Genomic DNA, 17,099 nt, shown 5'->3' with positions numbered 1-17,099 from the left:
CCCTAGTTTCACTTCGCGCCTTTGGCACTCGCTTTTGTGCCATTGGCGCTCAATTGTCTGTGTATTATCATGGCAGAATTTAGGGCTTTAATTTTTTTTCTGGGGGAAAAAAAAAAAAAAAAAACACTGCATGTGCCCTTCTAGTTTTCTCTTTGTTCATCTGTCTAAATATCAAGAATACCTCGCAGCTCTACAGCTCTGTCCTTTGGCTCAGTGTGTCTGTTGCTGCTCAAAAGCTCAAAACACGTGGAAAATGATATGTGAAACCCAAAATACAAGGGATGCTGAGTTGATTTATGGCAGAACTGCTTTCTTACAGCAGTCGAACTGTGCTAGAGTTTGACTGGAAGCGGAGCCGGGTGTGATTGCTGTGTTCTCACCTCCCCAAACAAACCACATCAAGGAAAAAGAAAACAAGAAAAAAAAAACCCCCACAAAGCAACAGGTTTCTGTTTACAGGGGCTAAAAATTGTGCATATGTGAACACACCCTAAAATACAAATTGTGTGTGAACTGTACTGCAAAACTGAAAGGAATGCATCATTACGTTTACAGGCGCATGCAAACAACCCGAGCTGGGTGGAGAACTGCTTATCCATGGCAGTTGTGAAGTAACACACTCACCAGAGTCTTCTGCCTGACGGGAGCATGAGCACACACGCGCACACAGCCATAATGTTGGGGGGGGGGGAAGAATTCACAAGGGATCCAACCTTTCACCCCAACCCAAGCGACAGAATGAACCAGCTGTCCGTCAGAGAAAGGGAGAGAAAGCAAGTGTTCTATTCAACAGGATATTTCCAGCGTTTGTGTGAAACCTGGTGTTCTTTAGTACGGTTGGTAGAGAGCTTGGCGAAATGGAAATGCTAAATCAAATAGTGACTCGGTAGAACATGGACATAACCTCTGGTCCATGACTCAACAGCTCCTGATAAGTGGAAAGTTCATACCCTGTCAGCCATGTTGGATCTGCCCTACTTCCTGTAAGGGTGAAACAGACACTTACCTCCCTGACACACTCATCAAAACATCAAACAGCTGGCTTACTTCCCAATTTCCTACCCTCTCACACACATTCACACACACAGTTGCCCTTCCTGCTGCCACAGACACCGTTACAACTCGCAAATAGTACCTAGTCCGGGGGGGGAACAAAAAGAAAACACCCAGTTTCAGGAAATATGTATCCAAAAATGGGTTATTGGACAAAACGTGTCCTTGTTTATATACATTTCCAAAAACGTAGGAGGTGTTTAAGTCCTTAGAAGAGTTCAAGTAAAGATATACTGGATTTTTTTATTTTTAATGTAAATGTTGATGAAGTAAAATAAACCAATGCTGCATGTCAAATAAGCATGGAAAGGTCAGTACACATCTCTAGTAGCTAAAAAATAAAGAAAAAACAAAGTCATTACAAGAAAGCATATACTATTATGGACACTACGCTATGTTTTTCAGTGAAAATGGTTGAGCTGGTAGGCTCTATACAAAACAGGAAGTACAAATTAGACACTGTGTATTGATTCTACAGGGTGAATTTACAATCACCTCTAATTTGAGGCCACTCAGGTCTTGGTCATTTCAATTAAACACAGACTTTCAGTTTCAGCTGGTACAGGGAAATGTGTCGCACTGAAACCACAGATTTCCAGCCACCTTTGGATTTTCTGCTCCTCTACTGGTTGGGTGAGAGTAAAGGCCTCTGCATGCTCTTGCGACAAGGCTTTCGCAGATAGCTTTTCGCAGACAGTTGTAATTTATTGTTGAGCGGGGATAATAGGCGTGCGCGATGTTATTCACCGGCACAACGCAAGGGGGCGCGAAGTCGTTAGGAGTAGTTGGTGGGTGTGGTTAGTGGAGTGTTTATCCTCCGGTTACTTATAATGACTAGAACTTTTTTTTTATAATGACTAGAACTGGAGTCGTATAGATGTACGTACTTCCTCAGCTCTTCATGCTGCTCCATCTTCGCTCGTGTTTTTAAAAATGCCGGTCGTGAAAACAAAACAAACCGGGAAAGTAGGGAAGCGGAAGTGCGTGTACAGCGGACCAATCAGAGCCCTCTTGTCTGCGGCACTGTCTGCGAGGCTTCTGCGGTGGTCACAATTTTTGGGAGGTGCGCGCAGAGCGTCTGCGAAGGTGGGGGGGCTACGCAGACACTGTCTGCGACGCTATCTGCGAGGACTGGGTTGCCAGCATAAATTGGCCTTAAGTCTCTCTCTCATTTCTATCTGCCATTCTTCAGGCTTGAAGTAAGACATTTCTGGGACATCATTGTACTTGCACTATTTTTTGCACAGAGAAATCGTGCTATATAAAAACGTCTCCAGCTAAAACCTTACTGGCTCTCAGGTGAAACGTACTTTGAATAACACTGGTACATTTCCTGAGAATGGTGCATTCAATTAAAACAACCTCAATAAATGTGTTTTAGTTCCTAATGAGCATATTATATATACACATTATGAAAAATGTCCATCTTTCGACTCCCATCCAACCTTCTTTACTTTTCAAATCTGCTGTACAGAAATGATGAAACTACATTTAAGCAAAACTCTAGTCTTACTAAATATTAAACTGTGCCAACTGCCTTCACTAACCCGGTCTGTCGTTACAAAGAAACCATGCTACATGCAGCAAACCAGGAGGAAAAAACAAAACAAAACACACTTCAGAACCTGTTCAGCACTTAGAGACGGATGTTACAAAAACCAGAGGCAACGCCTCAACGTTAAAAACGAGCTTGTCTTTTTCTCCCGGAGGAAATGCTGAAGTTGTGAAACTGAATGGTCACATTCCTGGTATGAATCAGGTGTCAAAAGAGCACTAGAAAAATAATTAAAAAAAAAAAAAAAGTGCTGAGAAGACTTAAATACGTGGTGAACCATCAGAAGTCGATTTATCGACTTCTCAAAAGCTCCCGTGAGTTTACACCATCATCAGTAGTTATTGATTAGCCAGAGAGGGTGGAAAGAGCAGTTTCATGACTCAGATCTTGAGCTTCTAGTACGTTGGCTGAGGATGTCAGCTGGAGCACACCGCTGTGAGAATGTGACCTTGTTGATGTACTTTAAAGTGCATATCACGGGTAAATTCAGGAGCAATATCAATGTCTCATCTCATCTCATTACCTCTAGCCGCTTTATCCTTCTACAGGGTCGCAGGCAAGCTGGAGCCTATCCCAGCTGACTACGGGCGAAAGGCGGGGCACACCCTGGACAAGTCGCCAGGTCATCACAGGGCTGACACATAGACACAGACAACCATTCACACTCACGGTCAATTTAGAGTCACCAGTTAACCTAACCTGCATGTCTTTGGACTGTGGGGGAAACCGGAGCACCCGGAGGAAACCCATGCGGACACAGGGAGAACATGCAAACTCCACACAGAAAGGCCCTCGCCAGCCCCGGGGCTCGAACCCAGGACCTTCTTGCTGTGAGGCGACAGCGCTAACCACTACACCACCGTGCTGCCCCCAATATCAATGTAATTCCCCTATTTTATATTAAACTTTGGTCAAATATCTGTCACATTTTGCATAATTTTTTTACTTTGCGCAATACCAGAAAAATTCAGTTGAAATCGAGCCATTTGAGGCGAATTGGTCCGCCTCTGAAAAAAACTTGACATTTGGATTTCCCGGCAAACATTGATTTTCGGCGGCACGGTGGTGTAGTGGTTAGCGCTGTCGCCTCACAGCAAGAAGGTCCTGGGTTCGAGCCCCGGGGCCGGCGAGGGCCTTTCTGTGTGGAGTTTGCATGTTCTCCCCGTGTCCGCGTGGGTTTCCTCCAGGTGCTCCGGTTTCCCCCACAGTCCAAAGACATGCAGGTTAGGTTAACTGGTGACTCTAAATTGACCGTAGGTGTGAATGTGAGTGTGAATGGTTGTCTGTGTCTATGTGTCAGCCCTGTGATGACCTGGCGACTTGTCCAGGGTGTACCCCGCCCTTCGCCCGTAGTCAGCTGGGATAGGCTCCAGCTTGCCTGCGACCCTGTAGAAGGATAAAGCGGCTAGAGATAATGAGATGAGATGAGACATTGATTTTCGTGACGTCGTGTGCGGGACGCCTCCCTCTGAATCCTACGTCAGCGCTGGTTTGTTTATGAGAAAACGACCTGGTGGTTTTCTGCAAATTTCTTCAACGTTATCGCGTAATTATTAAAATGGTTAACAGATATATCGTAGGAGGGTGTAGCAACACCAATCATGATGGGATTAGTACTCATCGTTTCCCAAAAGACCGGACAATGAGAGAGAAATGGGAGCGCTTGGTCTACACAGGCTGTGCACTGAAACCGTGCAAGCTCGCGCAGCCTGCTGGCGCTTCCGCAGATAACGTCACGAATCTGGCTCCAGACTCCCTTGGGATTTTTCCAGACACGTTTTTTTTATTTTATTTTTTCCTGCTGTAGACAGATGGCCTTGTGCAAAATTACCCTTCTGGATGAGTGTGTAAAGGGACATTCTTTCATATTAAAAAAAAAAATTGGTCCAGGATATACACTTTAATGGTGGATCAGAAGCACGTGGAAGAACTCAGTAAAGCTTTAATCACTTCAGACTGACTATGTTCAACACTATATTGAACTAGAGATGTCTGGCAGTCATCTTTGTTCTAGTGATTTTTTTTTATTTTGCTGCTGACCTCACTTTCTACTATACAACACTGACAGATCACATTTAAAAAAACAAAAACCCACACCACAGGTATTTGAACTCGATGGCATCTCAAGAAAAATGGCACATCTCATTCACCACATTGTTTATGAAGCCCTAAAACCGATCAATGGATATTAATGCATCACAGATGTGATAATCACTGTTTTTTTTTTTTTTTTTTAACTTTTTAAAAGTCAAGCCAAGTCTCAGAAACTTTGGGCATCTTGCAAACACTGTATTAAATTGATCAGATCAGAGAAGAGCCACACAGTCTCTTCTCACTCACACACACACTTCCATCAGTTCTCAACATCAACTCTGTTTATTACTTCACGAATTAACTAACTCATGGTTTACTCGTTCTCACATTTATTCTTTATTCATTATATTATATTATACATAGGCAAATAAGATAAATCGGAGAAAGAACTAATTAAGGAAACGGCTTTCTAATATACACTGTTTGGTGTTAATTTGAAATCCAATGATGGTCTTAACGTTGGACTTTAATGTATAAAGTTTGAAAAGGAAATATTTTTATTTTGTCAGTGTATACGAAACGATAATGTGTGAGACTCATACAAATAAAGCATAAATACATTTGACTTCATAAATGTTAAACGGGGCGACACGGTGGTGTAGTGGTTAGCGCTGTCGCCTCACAGCAAGAAGGTCCGGGTTCGAGCCCCGTGGCCGGCGAGGGCCTTTCTGTGTGGAGTTTGCATGTTCTCCCTGTGTCCGGGTGCTCCGTTTTCCCCCACAGTCCAAAGACATGCAGGTTAGGTTAACTGGTGACTCTAAATTGAGCGTAGGTGTGAATGTGAGTGTGAATGGTTGTCTGTGTCTATGTGTCAGCCCTGTGATGACCTGGCGACTTGTCCAGGGTGTACCCCGCCTTTCGCCCGTAGTCAGCTGGGATAGGCTCCAGCTCACCTGCGACCCTGTAGAACAGGATAAAGCGGCTAGAGATAATGAGATGAGAAATGTTAAACGCTCTCCACAATGTTATCACTAGTGTGAACTCGAGTTTATAGCTTTGTGCACAAGTTGATTAAAAGCTGTAAATGTAAGAACTGTATGCGTATGAGGAAATGATGGCACTGACGGCGTTCAGTTAAGAGCTCGTTTCCATTTTGCATGGTTGATGAAAAGCGCATGAAACATGTTCAGCTGAGCAAAATGCTGCGGTCCTCCATTGACGGGATGCAATTCTTGCACCGTGAATACTCGTGTTGTCATACTTGAGACTGGTCTTGGTCCAAAGACCACTTTTTGAAGGTCTTGTCTCGGAATCAACCACATTTTTATTCGGTCTTGTCTCGATCTCGGACATCGAGGACTTGGGATTTTATTTCAAGACCAGAACTGTAGGGGGAGATTTCACTAAACTGCCTGTGCATTGTCTGATTTATTTAACAACACTGTTACTGTGATTGGATGTAAAACGTCCTGCTTCAAATGCAACCAATAAATGTTAATTATTGGTTGCATTGCCAATTTTAAATTTTTCTTTCCGTTAATGGCTGGCGGCCCCCCACCCCACCCAGGTCTGGTTCTGGTCTTGGTTCCAATTTGATGTCAATCCCTCAAAGTCTTAGTCTTGGTCATGACTTGATCATGGTTTAGGTGGTCTTCACTACAACACTACTGAATGCCTAACTGTTTAGTCAGGAAATGATGTTCAGTAGCTATTTATATGCTTCTTCCAAGTTTATTTGAATGCTGAAGATGCTTTTGCAACGTTGTGTTACTTTTGGAAGATCTGGCATCCTTCTCTAGTCATGAAATGTGACACGAGTGGTCTGTGAAGACACATTTGAGACACATGCAAGAGCTGGGTGTGAACAGATATCCGTCTTGCGATCCCATCACTCGAGGTTTCCATGATGAGATATATGACAAGGAGAAAATGAAGCTGGCATTTAGAAACGACCTGCTCCGCACATACCAGACTCGCAGACACTACGACAGTCTCCACTGCTTCAAATGCCTCATCAAAATAATCTCAGCTAATTTTAATCAGTCTCCCTCTCTGAAACTCAAACCTGGAGTCTAAATTAACTGGCGGATATTAGCTTTCAGAGTCAGAATGCTTGATCTTTAGAGCAAATTCTCAGAACAATACAGAACATCAGAATGAGCCGGTTATCATTAAAGTCTATTCATACAGCAAGAGGAAGTGACACGAAGAAAATTGGCTTTTGGCTGGGTGCTGGAGATGGATAAAGTCTGGCTCTGCTGTTATAAAGAGTGTCTCTGTTAGCAGAAAGCTGGCCTGTGTGGTTTAGCGTGCCTGGGACTAAACTCAGCAGGATGGCACAACATAACGTTAAAGTGCATATCACGAGTAAATTCAGGAGCAAGATCAATGTAATTCTCCTATTTTATATTAAACTTTGGTCAAATATCTGTAACATTCTGCATTCTCTGCAATTGTTTTACCTTGCGCAATACCAGAAAAATTCAGTTGAAATCGAGCCATTTGAGGTGAATTGGTCCGCCTCTGAAAAAACTTGGCATTTGGATTTCCCGGGAAACATTGATTTTCGTGACGTCGCGTGCGGGACGCCTCCCTCTGAATCCTACGTCAGCACTGGTTTGTTTCAGAAAACGACCTAGTGGTTTTCTGCAAATTTCTTCAATGTTATCACGTAATTATTAAAATGGTTAACAGATGTATCGTAGGAGGGTGTAGCAACACCAATCTTGATGGGATTAGTACTCATCGTTTCCCAAAAGACCGGACAATGAGAGAGAAATGGGAGCGCTTGGTCTACACAGGCTGTGCACTGAAACCGTGCAAGCTCGTGCAGCCTGCTGGCGCTTCCGCAGGTAACGTCACGAATCTGGCCCCAGACTCCCTTGGGATTTTTCCAGATGTGTTTTATTTTATTTTTTTCTGCTGTCGACAGATGGCCTTGTGCAAAATTACCCTTCTGGATGAGTGTGTAAAGGGACATGCTTTCATATAAAAAAAAAAAAACTGGTCCAGAACATGCACTTTAAGCATTAGGAGCTTGAACTACATCGGAGTTTACACTAGTTGTGATTATGTAAAGACAACTAGGGCCAAAGACCATTTAGTGATCTTTATTACAACAATACATTTACATCAGGATCATCCAAACACTGTAAAACAATAAATTCACTCGCCTTCTTCCTCACTACTTCTTGACGGTAATAACCAAAAACAAGATGGCTTGTTACCGAGAAATGGCAAAGAACAAAGCACTATGAAGACTTCCCTATGGTGAAAAACCTAAAGGACCAGCTTTATCACTGACTTTTACACAACACAGATACTGAAGACTCCTCCTTAAAAAAAACCCCTCAATATCCATACCTTTTCTTTTTTAAATAAAATCACTATTATTAGGCTTGTATTATGTCGAGAGTCTGCCATGCAAGAAAGATCTGCATTAGATGCTAATACTGAAACAGCAACATAATTTGAACGAGCATATTAACGTTTGTGTTCTGTTTGGGATCCCGGAGATGCCAGAGTCTCTAACAGCTCAAAACCCATACCAAACATTGTTAATCAGCTAGATACTGTGTGTGTGTGTCCCAGTTACCCCTGACAGAAATTTATACACAACTTCTCTTTGGGCTCTCAGAGACTCCAGCTAGAAAACTTTCATTGAAACGAAAACCAGAACAGTGACTGTTTTTCCACACTTTTTATGTTTACACCCGTGTCCTACTGTCACCAATGGTTGGGTTTTGATCACTGTATATGCGATGGCTCTCACAAAGCGATTATGGACAAACAACAAGAGCAACTGAGCATGCACTCGAGACATCCGTAATGCTCCTCCGTACCAGTTTGAGCCATCTTTACTCCAGGCTCGTGCTTTAATATCCTCAATCCCTGTTACAGACCCCATAAACTTATCTGTTCTTTAAAACTCCAGGCCAAGAGGGTCACAGCTCTGCAAAGATTTGAGAGTTCATAATGTTCATGGATGTATGAGCATGCGATAAAATAGTATGAACCGACGTTGATTTAAAAAGAAAGAAGCAGAAATTATCCAATGTGAATAAGACTCTTTTCCTAGAATACATTTGGGTGCGTGCGTTAGACATCAGAGTCTAAAACATGATGCATCATGGAGTCTTGGATGCCAAACAAAACAAGCCATGCACACATCCTTACCCCGCTTAGTCCTCGTCATGTCACTGCAGTCACAGTGAAGTTGTGCAGGGTTGCAATCTGCTGCGTTTTAATAAGACTTTAATGCTATATTTGACTTACTTCTGAAGTGGGAAGTCAGAACTTGGAATTACGTTTCTGACCCCTGTGCGTTCGAGCTACAAACTGCGTGGGGGAGAAAATGCCGATGCCTCCGTGCTCGTCTTATTAGCAACTATCTAACCAGTTAACTGTGATAAGTGACTATAAAGTTTGAGATTAAATCATTATTCCATCCACATTCCCTGGATATGAGCAATCGCGTGCTCTGATTGGCTACTCTACTACTAGGCTATCAGCTCATATACCATGAGTAGAGAAAAACAAAATGGTGGCGCATGCTGCTGAACCAACCAAAGACAAAATAAAAACCCCACAAAATACAAAAAAAAAGGAATAAAAAGTTTGATGGTAAGAACATATCTTTTTTTAATTTTTCAAGAATTATTAATATATAATTTTTCACAAACTGCTCCTGTCATTTCGCTGGTTTGTTTAGGCAAGGCAAGTTTATTTATATAGCACATTTCATACACAATGGCAGTTCAATGTGCTTTACAGAAGCAAAAACAAAAACAGTAAACAATAGAGAAATAAAATTACATGAAATAATTTTATTTTTAATCTAAAACAATTAATTAAAAGAATTAAAAGAAAATAATAAGAATTAAACAATAGTAGAAATAAAATAAAATGGCAAAAAGAAAAAAGGAGAAAAAGAAAAAGAAACCAGCGGAATAAAATAGAATAAAATTAAAGTAAATTTAAAACATGCAGAGAAAGTAAAGATTATAAAAAATGTAAAAATATTAATGATTTAACAGAAAGCATCTGAGAACAGCTTGGTCTTTAACCTAGATTTGAAGCTGCCAACAGCAGGAGCATTTTTAATGTCCTCTGGCAGTTGGTTCCATAGATGTACTGCATAGTAGCTAAAAGCTGCTTCACCACACTTTGTTTTAACAACTGGTTTTAATAGTAAATTTTGCTGCTGCGATCTGGTAGATCTGATTGGGTTAGGCCGCTGCAACATATCAGAGAGGTAATTGGGCCCTGTACCATTTAGAGATTTGTACACCAGCAGCAATGCTTTAAAGTCAGTTCTGTAGCTTACTGGAAGCCAGTGAAGGGACCTTAGAATTGGAGTAATGTGCTCTGTTCTTTTTGTTCATGTGAGAACCCTAGCTGCTGCATTTTGAACCAGCTGAAGTCGTTTGATGGTCTTTTTTGGCAGGCCTGTGAAAAGGCCATTGCAGTAATCAACCCTACTAGAGATGAAGGCATGTATTAGTTTTTCCAGATCATTTTTTGACATAAGTCCTCTTCGTTTGGAAATGTTTTTTAGGTGATAAAATGCCGTTTTAGTGATTGCTTTCATGTGACTGTCAAAGTTTAGCTCGCTGTCAATGAAAACACCAAGATTTTTAACCATTTCTTTAGTTTTAATCCCTTTTGTGTCAAGAATAGTGGTAATCCTGAGTCTTTCATCTTTTTTTCCAAATAGAATTACTTCTGTTTTATCTGTGTTCAACTGGAGAAAATTTTGTGGCATCCAGCTATTGATTTGATCGATGCACTGGTAGAGACATTCTTTATCTTTAAGCATTAAAACTTGTTGAATATTTAAACTGGTTCAAAAGCTCAAAGAAGTTTGAAAATTGCATAACTGAAATGTCCAAGGAAGAATTAAATAAATGTCTCAAGCTATTCTTTACCTTGGCACGACAGCAAGATGGCACTTTCTACAAAAAAAACAAAAAAAAAAACCACTAAAGTCAACTTGTGCAGCCATCGATAGTTTAAGAAGTCCGCCTAAGCAGAAATGATTTGTATAAAAAAAGTTTTTATTTATCGAATTTGCAAGAAAAAAAAAATGCTCCGTTTCTCAAAGTCCAGTGAATGTGGCTAGAATAAAACAAACAATTATTCCACTCAAGCTCGTCATACATGGCTTATAGCCAACTCGGTGGCCATCAGCTCATGTACAACTTGAGTTCATGGAATAAATTGTTAAATGTTACAGACTTAACAAGCTTGTGTGTCTATATGCTGATTAATCTACAGTAAAACCATACACTGGTCAGCCATAACATTAATACCACCGACAGGTGACGTGAAAAAAAAAAAAAAGGCAATTTGTGCAGCCATCGATAGGTTTTTAAGAAGTCTGCCTAAGCAGAAATGTGATTGATTATTTATATGAGCATTGATTATTTCATTGTAATGGCACCTGTCAAGGGGTGAGATGGGTTAGGCAGCAAGTGCACAGTCAGTTTTCAAAGTTGATGCGTCTCTATGCACAATTAGTGAGATGAAATCATGGTTATAACAAAGTTGTGAGTGGGGAAGTGGACCACATAGGACTGCTCCGGGTCCGAGGAATCGTTAGAGCCAGTTGCTTGGATTTGTCGCTTCACCAAAATCAATCAATTTATAATTCAAATGTTGCTTGATGTTGAAATCATGGCTCCATATCACATACGTACACAGAGAACGAATGGTTGCTAGTGTAAAAGTATCTAGTCGCTCCATCTATCCGGTCCGCTAGAAATGGTAGACGTTTGAGACGAAACTCAGAGGAAAAAAGGGAAATATAAAATCATAGTTTACACGCTGCACTGAGCAGTTCTGATCAAGAACATTCCTCTAGCACAGCAAAATAAAAAGCAGCCCATCATATGACTATGCTGCCACACACACACAACAAATTCCAAAACTCACGAAACCTGCTCTGTTAAGTTTCTGGTATACTCCCTCACACAAACAGACATACATACACACGGGCTAAACACTTAATCACTCAGGTCTGCACTGACAAACACACGTGCCTGTGATCCACAAAGTACCGATATGGTATTTGCCCTCACAATATGCACTGTGAGCCATTTTTTCCTTGTGATTGCAAGTCCTCAATCATTCCCAACCAGCAATTTCTTCATCAGTGAATTAAAAACATCCCCACATTCACACACTTTTCTCTGATGAGTTAACCAGTAACACTGAACACACGACCTCCACCTTGAGATCAGAGTCGGACCTCTTATCTGTCCTTTGAGTAAACACACACACACATACACAGAGCCCAAAACACTAACTCCTCAAACAGTCACTCGATAACCCACTGGCCCTTGGACCACCTCGACCGAAAGCAATGTGGATTGAGTTACGAGTCAGAGACTGCGCTAAAATCACGTACAAAACCCGGCTAAAAAAAGGCCAAGAGTCGAAAGCAGCGCTGAACAAAAGGAGCCTATTTAAAGGCAGTGACATCATGAGAAACAGCTTGGGGCTGAATGAAATTCAGACGTGACTTTATAGACGCATTTGGTTCTGTTTAGTTCATCTTCCTCTGACAAGAAGAGCGTTACAGAGAGCCAAGACTGCAGTGTTTCCTCAGGCTCTCTGCAGGATTACAAGTCTATTAAACTGAGTTATACTAATTAATGCACTCATCGCTGCATTAATACCACCGTGAGTACATGCAGGCAGTGCATCGTCTCTGTATTTTCCTCTTCCAGGCTCTAGCTCAAGGTCAGCTAACATCTAGAAAACAGAAGAGACTAAATTAAAGCCACATGCCTTCTTTCCTCCAACAGAAACTGATGGAGAGGGAAACAGAGTGTTGAGGTGCTCGCATCAGTTTTCCACCGGACGGTGTGTTCGGGTAAAATCCGAACCCAAAAGCATCCGTACCCAAGCTCAGACGGTAGAGCATGAGACGCTCACATTATGTGTTTGAGCCCCACATTGGGTACAAGTACTTGTTTCTTATTACCAAAAAAAACCCAAACAAAAAACCTTAGAAGTAGGAGGAGCTTGTGAGGTGGTGTAATCCTTTCCCCATTATTTCACAGTACACACGAACTGTAGTAACAGAGGAGATTTACAGTCTGATAATCGGTTTAAGGGATATAAAGCTGAACTTTCCAGGTTTCGCAGTGCACTTGATGGTAATGTTCTTAGCCGATAATACTGAGGATCACTGCACTTTCCAATATAAATTAATGACATATTACTGTATTTTTCCCAAAAAAGTACAGACTCCAGCGACAACTCATCTTGTGTTTGACCAATCAGTGCTCTGCACTATTACTAGCTCCACCCACATGTCCCTGTCTGTCTTTTCTTCACACTTGTCCTGAACAGACTGAGGAAATCATTGGAGGGGAAAGTCAAGTACCAGAGAGAAAAAGCTGAAATTATCGCTGTACCATGGTACATTACACACACACACCCCTCTCTGCAGGACTGACTCCTTTGTTGGCATACACCAGTGTCTAGAGAAAAGAGAGAGGCACACCAGAACAGCTGCAGTAACTAACACACACCTCTATGCTGAGTCTCCAGTTTAGCCACAAGGGATTTTGCTGTTACCTGCACCAAGGACATAGACGCCAGCTGAAAATGTGAACACATGGCCTGCACACTGATTCACGTGCTCTCTCTCTCACACACACACCATGCAGACACATGCATTTAATTTGCATGCACAGTTTTAATTAATATATCAGCTCTTGCTTTCATAAACACTCTCTCACACACACACACACACACACACATCTAACCAACTGTATCTCTGTACGTACACTCAGCTCCATTCTTAACAAATAACACAAGCTCACTGATGGTAAACTTTTCAGTTTTTCAGTACCAGTACACACACACACCTCCCCCTTAACCCATAAGGTAAAGTCATTAGTAGCTCAGCTCAGCTCCCCCCCCAAACCAAAGCTCCAAATCACAGCAGTGTGAAACTCCTGACTCACCATGCTGTAACAAACGTGTCCTTTTTAAACTTCGGCTTTCTCGCTTCATTGTCCTGCTAGTCCTGTAGTCCCGATACTTTTCTGCATGTGTACACCCCAGCTCTCTACACAGCAGGTTTCTGACACACTGACACGCTCAACACACTGCAGCAACTCTTACGATGTAGGGCCTGCCCACTCTTAAACCCAGCCTTCCCACTTGTGTCTGTCTGTCAGTCATTCACTAAGGGCCGCCCACGAGGGGGAAAACTGCATGTGTGGTGCTTCTGCACTGGGAAACCTGAGAGGGGCAAATTAAACTAGAACCTACTGTAAATGAGAAGGGAGATGTTTAAATAAAGGGTTACGAAAACAGCCTTCTGATACAAAATGATAGGAGTTCAGAAGAATAAACAAAACTTAAACAGGCCCTGAGAGAGAGAGAGAGAGAGAGAGAAAAAGAACATCCGCTCCTTTTACCTTGAAAAGAGTGGACTTCTTTCTGTTCCTCTCTTAATCAAGCCCAAACTGGATTTCTGTTTATAGACATAGCAGGTTATAACACAGCAAAATCTGTTAAAGTGGACAATTTTCTTGTCCTGATTCCAAATGACAAAGTTTGGTGCTTGGGCTGAATTTGCCATCACAGAGCTAAAGTCGGGCGGCACAGTGGTGTAGTGGTTAGCGCTGTCGCCTCACAGCAAGAAGGTCCAGGTTCGAGCCCCGTGGCCGGTGAGGGCCTTTCTGTGTGGAGTTTGCATGTTCTCCCCGTGCGTGTCCGCGTGGGTTTCCTCCGGGTGCTCCGGTTTCCCCCACAGTCCAAAGACATGCAGGTTAGGTTAACTGGTGACTCTAAATTGACCGTAGGTGTGAATGTGAGTGTGAATGGTTGTCTGTGTCTATGTGTCAGCCCTGTGATGACCTGGCGACTTGTCCAGGGTGTACCCCGCCTTTCGCCCGTAGTCAGCTGGGATAGGCTCCAGCTTGCCTGCGACCCTGTAGAAGGATAAAGCGGCTAGAGATAATGAGATGAGATGAGATGAGAGCTAAAGTGGTTTAAAACACAAAGTTTTTCAGTACTTCTGGATCAATTGTCACTAATTTGGAAAAACGCTCATGTGGAAAGTGTTTGTAATGAGGTTGGTGGTGTAGTGGTTAGCGCTGTCGCCTCACAGCAAGAAGGTTTTGGGTTCGAGCCCAGCGGCCGGTGAGGGCCTTTCTGTGTGGAGTTTGCATGTTCTCCCCGTGTCTGCGCGGGTTTACTCCGGGTGCTCCGGTTTCCCCCACAGTCCAAAGACATGCGGTTCGGTTAATATGGGACGGCCTTGGGCTGAGGTGCCCTTGAGCGAGGCACCTGACTCCCAACTGCTCCCCGGGTGCTGTTAGCATGGCTGCCCACTGCTCTGGGTATGTGTGTGTGCTCATTGCTCACACGTGTGTGTGCATGTGTGTGTTCACTGCTTCAGATGGGTTAAATGCAGAGAGGAATTTCACAAGTGTGTGATGAATAAAGTTGTGCTTTCTGTGCTTCTTTCTAACCTCCACAGCTTTGGGCCAATCACATTAGAGACTATAGAGGACTTTCACTGATGTCACAGATTTTTGTTTGCGCCATATTGCCAGGCAAACAAAGAAATAGCCGTGACAGTTAATAATGAAAATCAAGACGACTGCAGTCAGTACAATCTCTCTGAAATGATTAAAAATGTATTTTATACCAGCAGATCGCATTACACTGAAAAGCTGAAACATGCAGGCATCACAGAGCCATATAATTTACCCACAAATGTATTTATTTATTATTTATTCTGCACACTGCTCTCTCTCTCTGTGTGCACGTGCACACTTGTTCACTGCTTCAGATGAATTAAATACAGAGGAGGAATTTCATTGTGCTGGAGTTTACATGTGACAAAAATAAAGTCTTCTTCTTCTTAATTTACCCAAAAATGTATTTATTCCATTTGGAAAGTGTTTGGCAAACCAGCTACTGGATTTGGGACACTATGGCATCCTGAACTATTTAGTATTTGGGACTTCTAAATACACCAGAGATGCTAAAGGCTTACAAAAGTACAGATGACTACGAATATTTCGAGGCAGGTTTTGTGCCAGAATGTTATGGGAAATTCCCAGTAAAGAAAAATACCTTATTATGACAAAGGTAAGCTCAAACGTGGACTTATAATAGTCATAAACAAGTCAGGGCTGAGACCGAGCATATTTTATGGTGTTCAGCCAAGTCTACATTATCAGTACATAACAAACATGCTGCTATTCTCGCCAAGCATTAGGCCTAAAAATATACTGCGTCCAAAGCCCACATCCAGATCTACATTTTAACGTTGCACAGCGCTTTCACACTAACCTGATATAAAACGTTCTCCACACACAGAGGAATGTTTTTAGCATCCAGTCTAACTACAGCTTGCCATTTTTCTCATCTTTCTGGGTTTGCCGGGAAGCAGTGAAAAGTTAAACGAAGCTTATGTCCACGTCTGTTATTACATCCAAAAGCACTACAGGTCTCTGGAATTGTTCTTTAAAGCGTAACTTCTACAAGTTTATCTGTAGATGTTTGCTGAATTTGGCGTACAAATCACTCATGTACACTTGTGCCGGTTGCTGGCACATGGCCGGGTAAACAAATCCGCAGTTGTGATGATGTCGCATGAAAGTCCTCCATAGGATGACATGATCGAGGCAGCACTCGTCAGCTAGCTAACTTAGCTAATGTTAGTAAAGAACAGGTGCAAGATACAAAGCTGTGATTTCAGTGACAGCAGTGAGCGACAACTTGACAGAATTGATCTTTTCAGCTTTATGCAAATCAGGTATGACACACAAATGCCTGTCTCAAATGATTCCTCAGACCTCAGATGGCAGACAGGACTTTCCTGTGTGACCGCTAAAGATCTGTAGCAGATTCACCAAGATGCTTTGAAAAAAACCTACCGGCCATTTTCCTTACAAAACTTTATGTGAGAAAACTGATGCAGGGGTGATCATGCCAAATACTGTTTTGGTTTAGTTAAACAATTAGTGGTAAGAAGAATCCAGACAGGACTAAACTACACTGGTATTTATTACATTACCCCAACTCCCCATGTAAAAGTAATCCCTCACAAACACGGCTATAAAAACCACCTTAAAGACCATCAATGAAGCATTTTCCTAAATTACTCAGGACAGAAGTAACAAAAATAGTTACCCATGAGGGAAAATGTTCTTCACCTGAGCAGTGAAATAACCCAAATGCATGGCTTCGGTGAGAAGTGAGGAGTGAAACTTAATAAATAATTCAACAATAAATAAACCCATAATCCGTAAGCTGAGTACATGGATTATGGTTTTAGGTGATGATAGTAGAGTAGCAACTCCACTTCCAACAAAACAATCAACATCATGTAGAACTACACCAGTGCATTTCCTGAAGAAAATGAGAGTGTGATTGCTGTGCAGCAACACAAAAAAGATGAGTTCGGTTCACGATGGATGGA

General features: G+C 42.1%; 1 protein-coding gene across 1 annotated transcript in view; it reads right to left on the bottom strand.

The window, feature by feature from the left end:
- The window catches only part of plekhg4 (pleckstrin homology domain containing, family G (with RhoGef domain) member 4), a 138,764-nt gene extending 124,996 nt beyond the window's left edge, over positions 1-13,768 (bottom strand). The window contains exon 1 of the mRNA XM_060911790.1: positions 13,621-13,768. Coding sequence (XP_060767773.1) covers positions 13,621-13,623 — 3 coding nt within the window. The 5' untranslated portion in view covers positions 13,624-13,768. The remainder of the gene's footprint in view (positions 1-13,620) is intronic.
- Positions 13,769-17,099: the final 3,331 nt, after the last annotated feature.

This window comes from Neoarius graeffei, chromosome 27, assembly GCF_027579695.1.
Source record: "Neoarius graeffei isolate fNeoGra1 chromosome 27, fNeoGra1.pri, whole genome shotgun sequence".
NCBI classification, from domain to species: domain Eukaryota; kingdom Metazoa; phylum Chordata; class Actinopteri; order Siluriformes; family Ariidae; genus Neoarius; species Neoarius graeffei.
The sequence above is the reverse complement of the archived record's forward strand: the minus strand, read 5'-3'. Positions and strand labels throughout refer to the sequence as shown.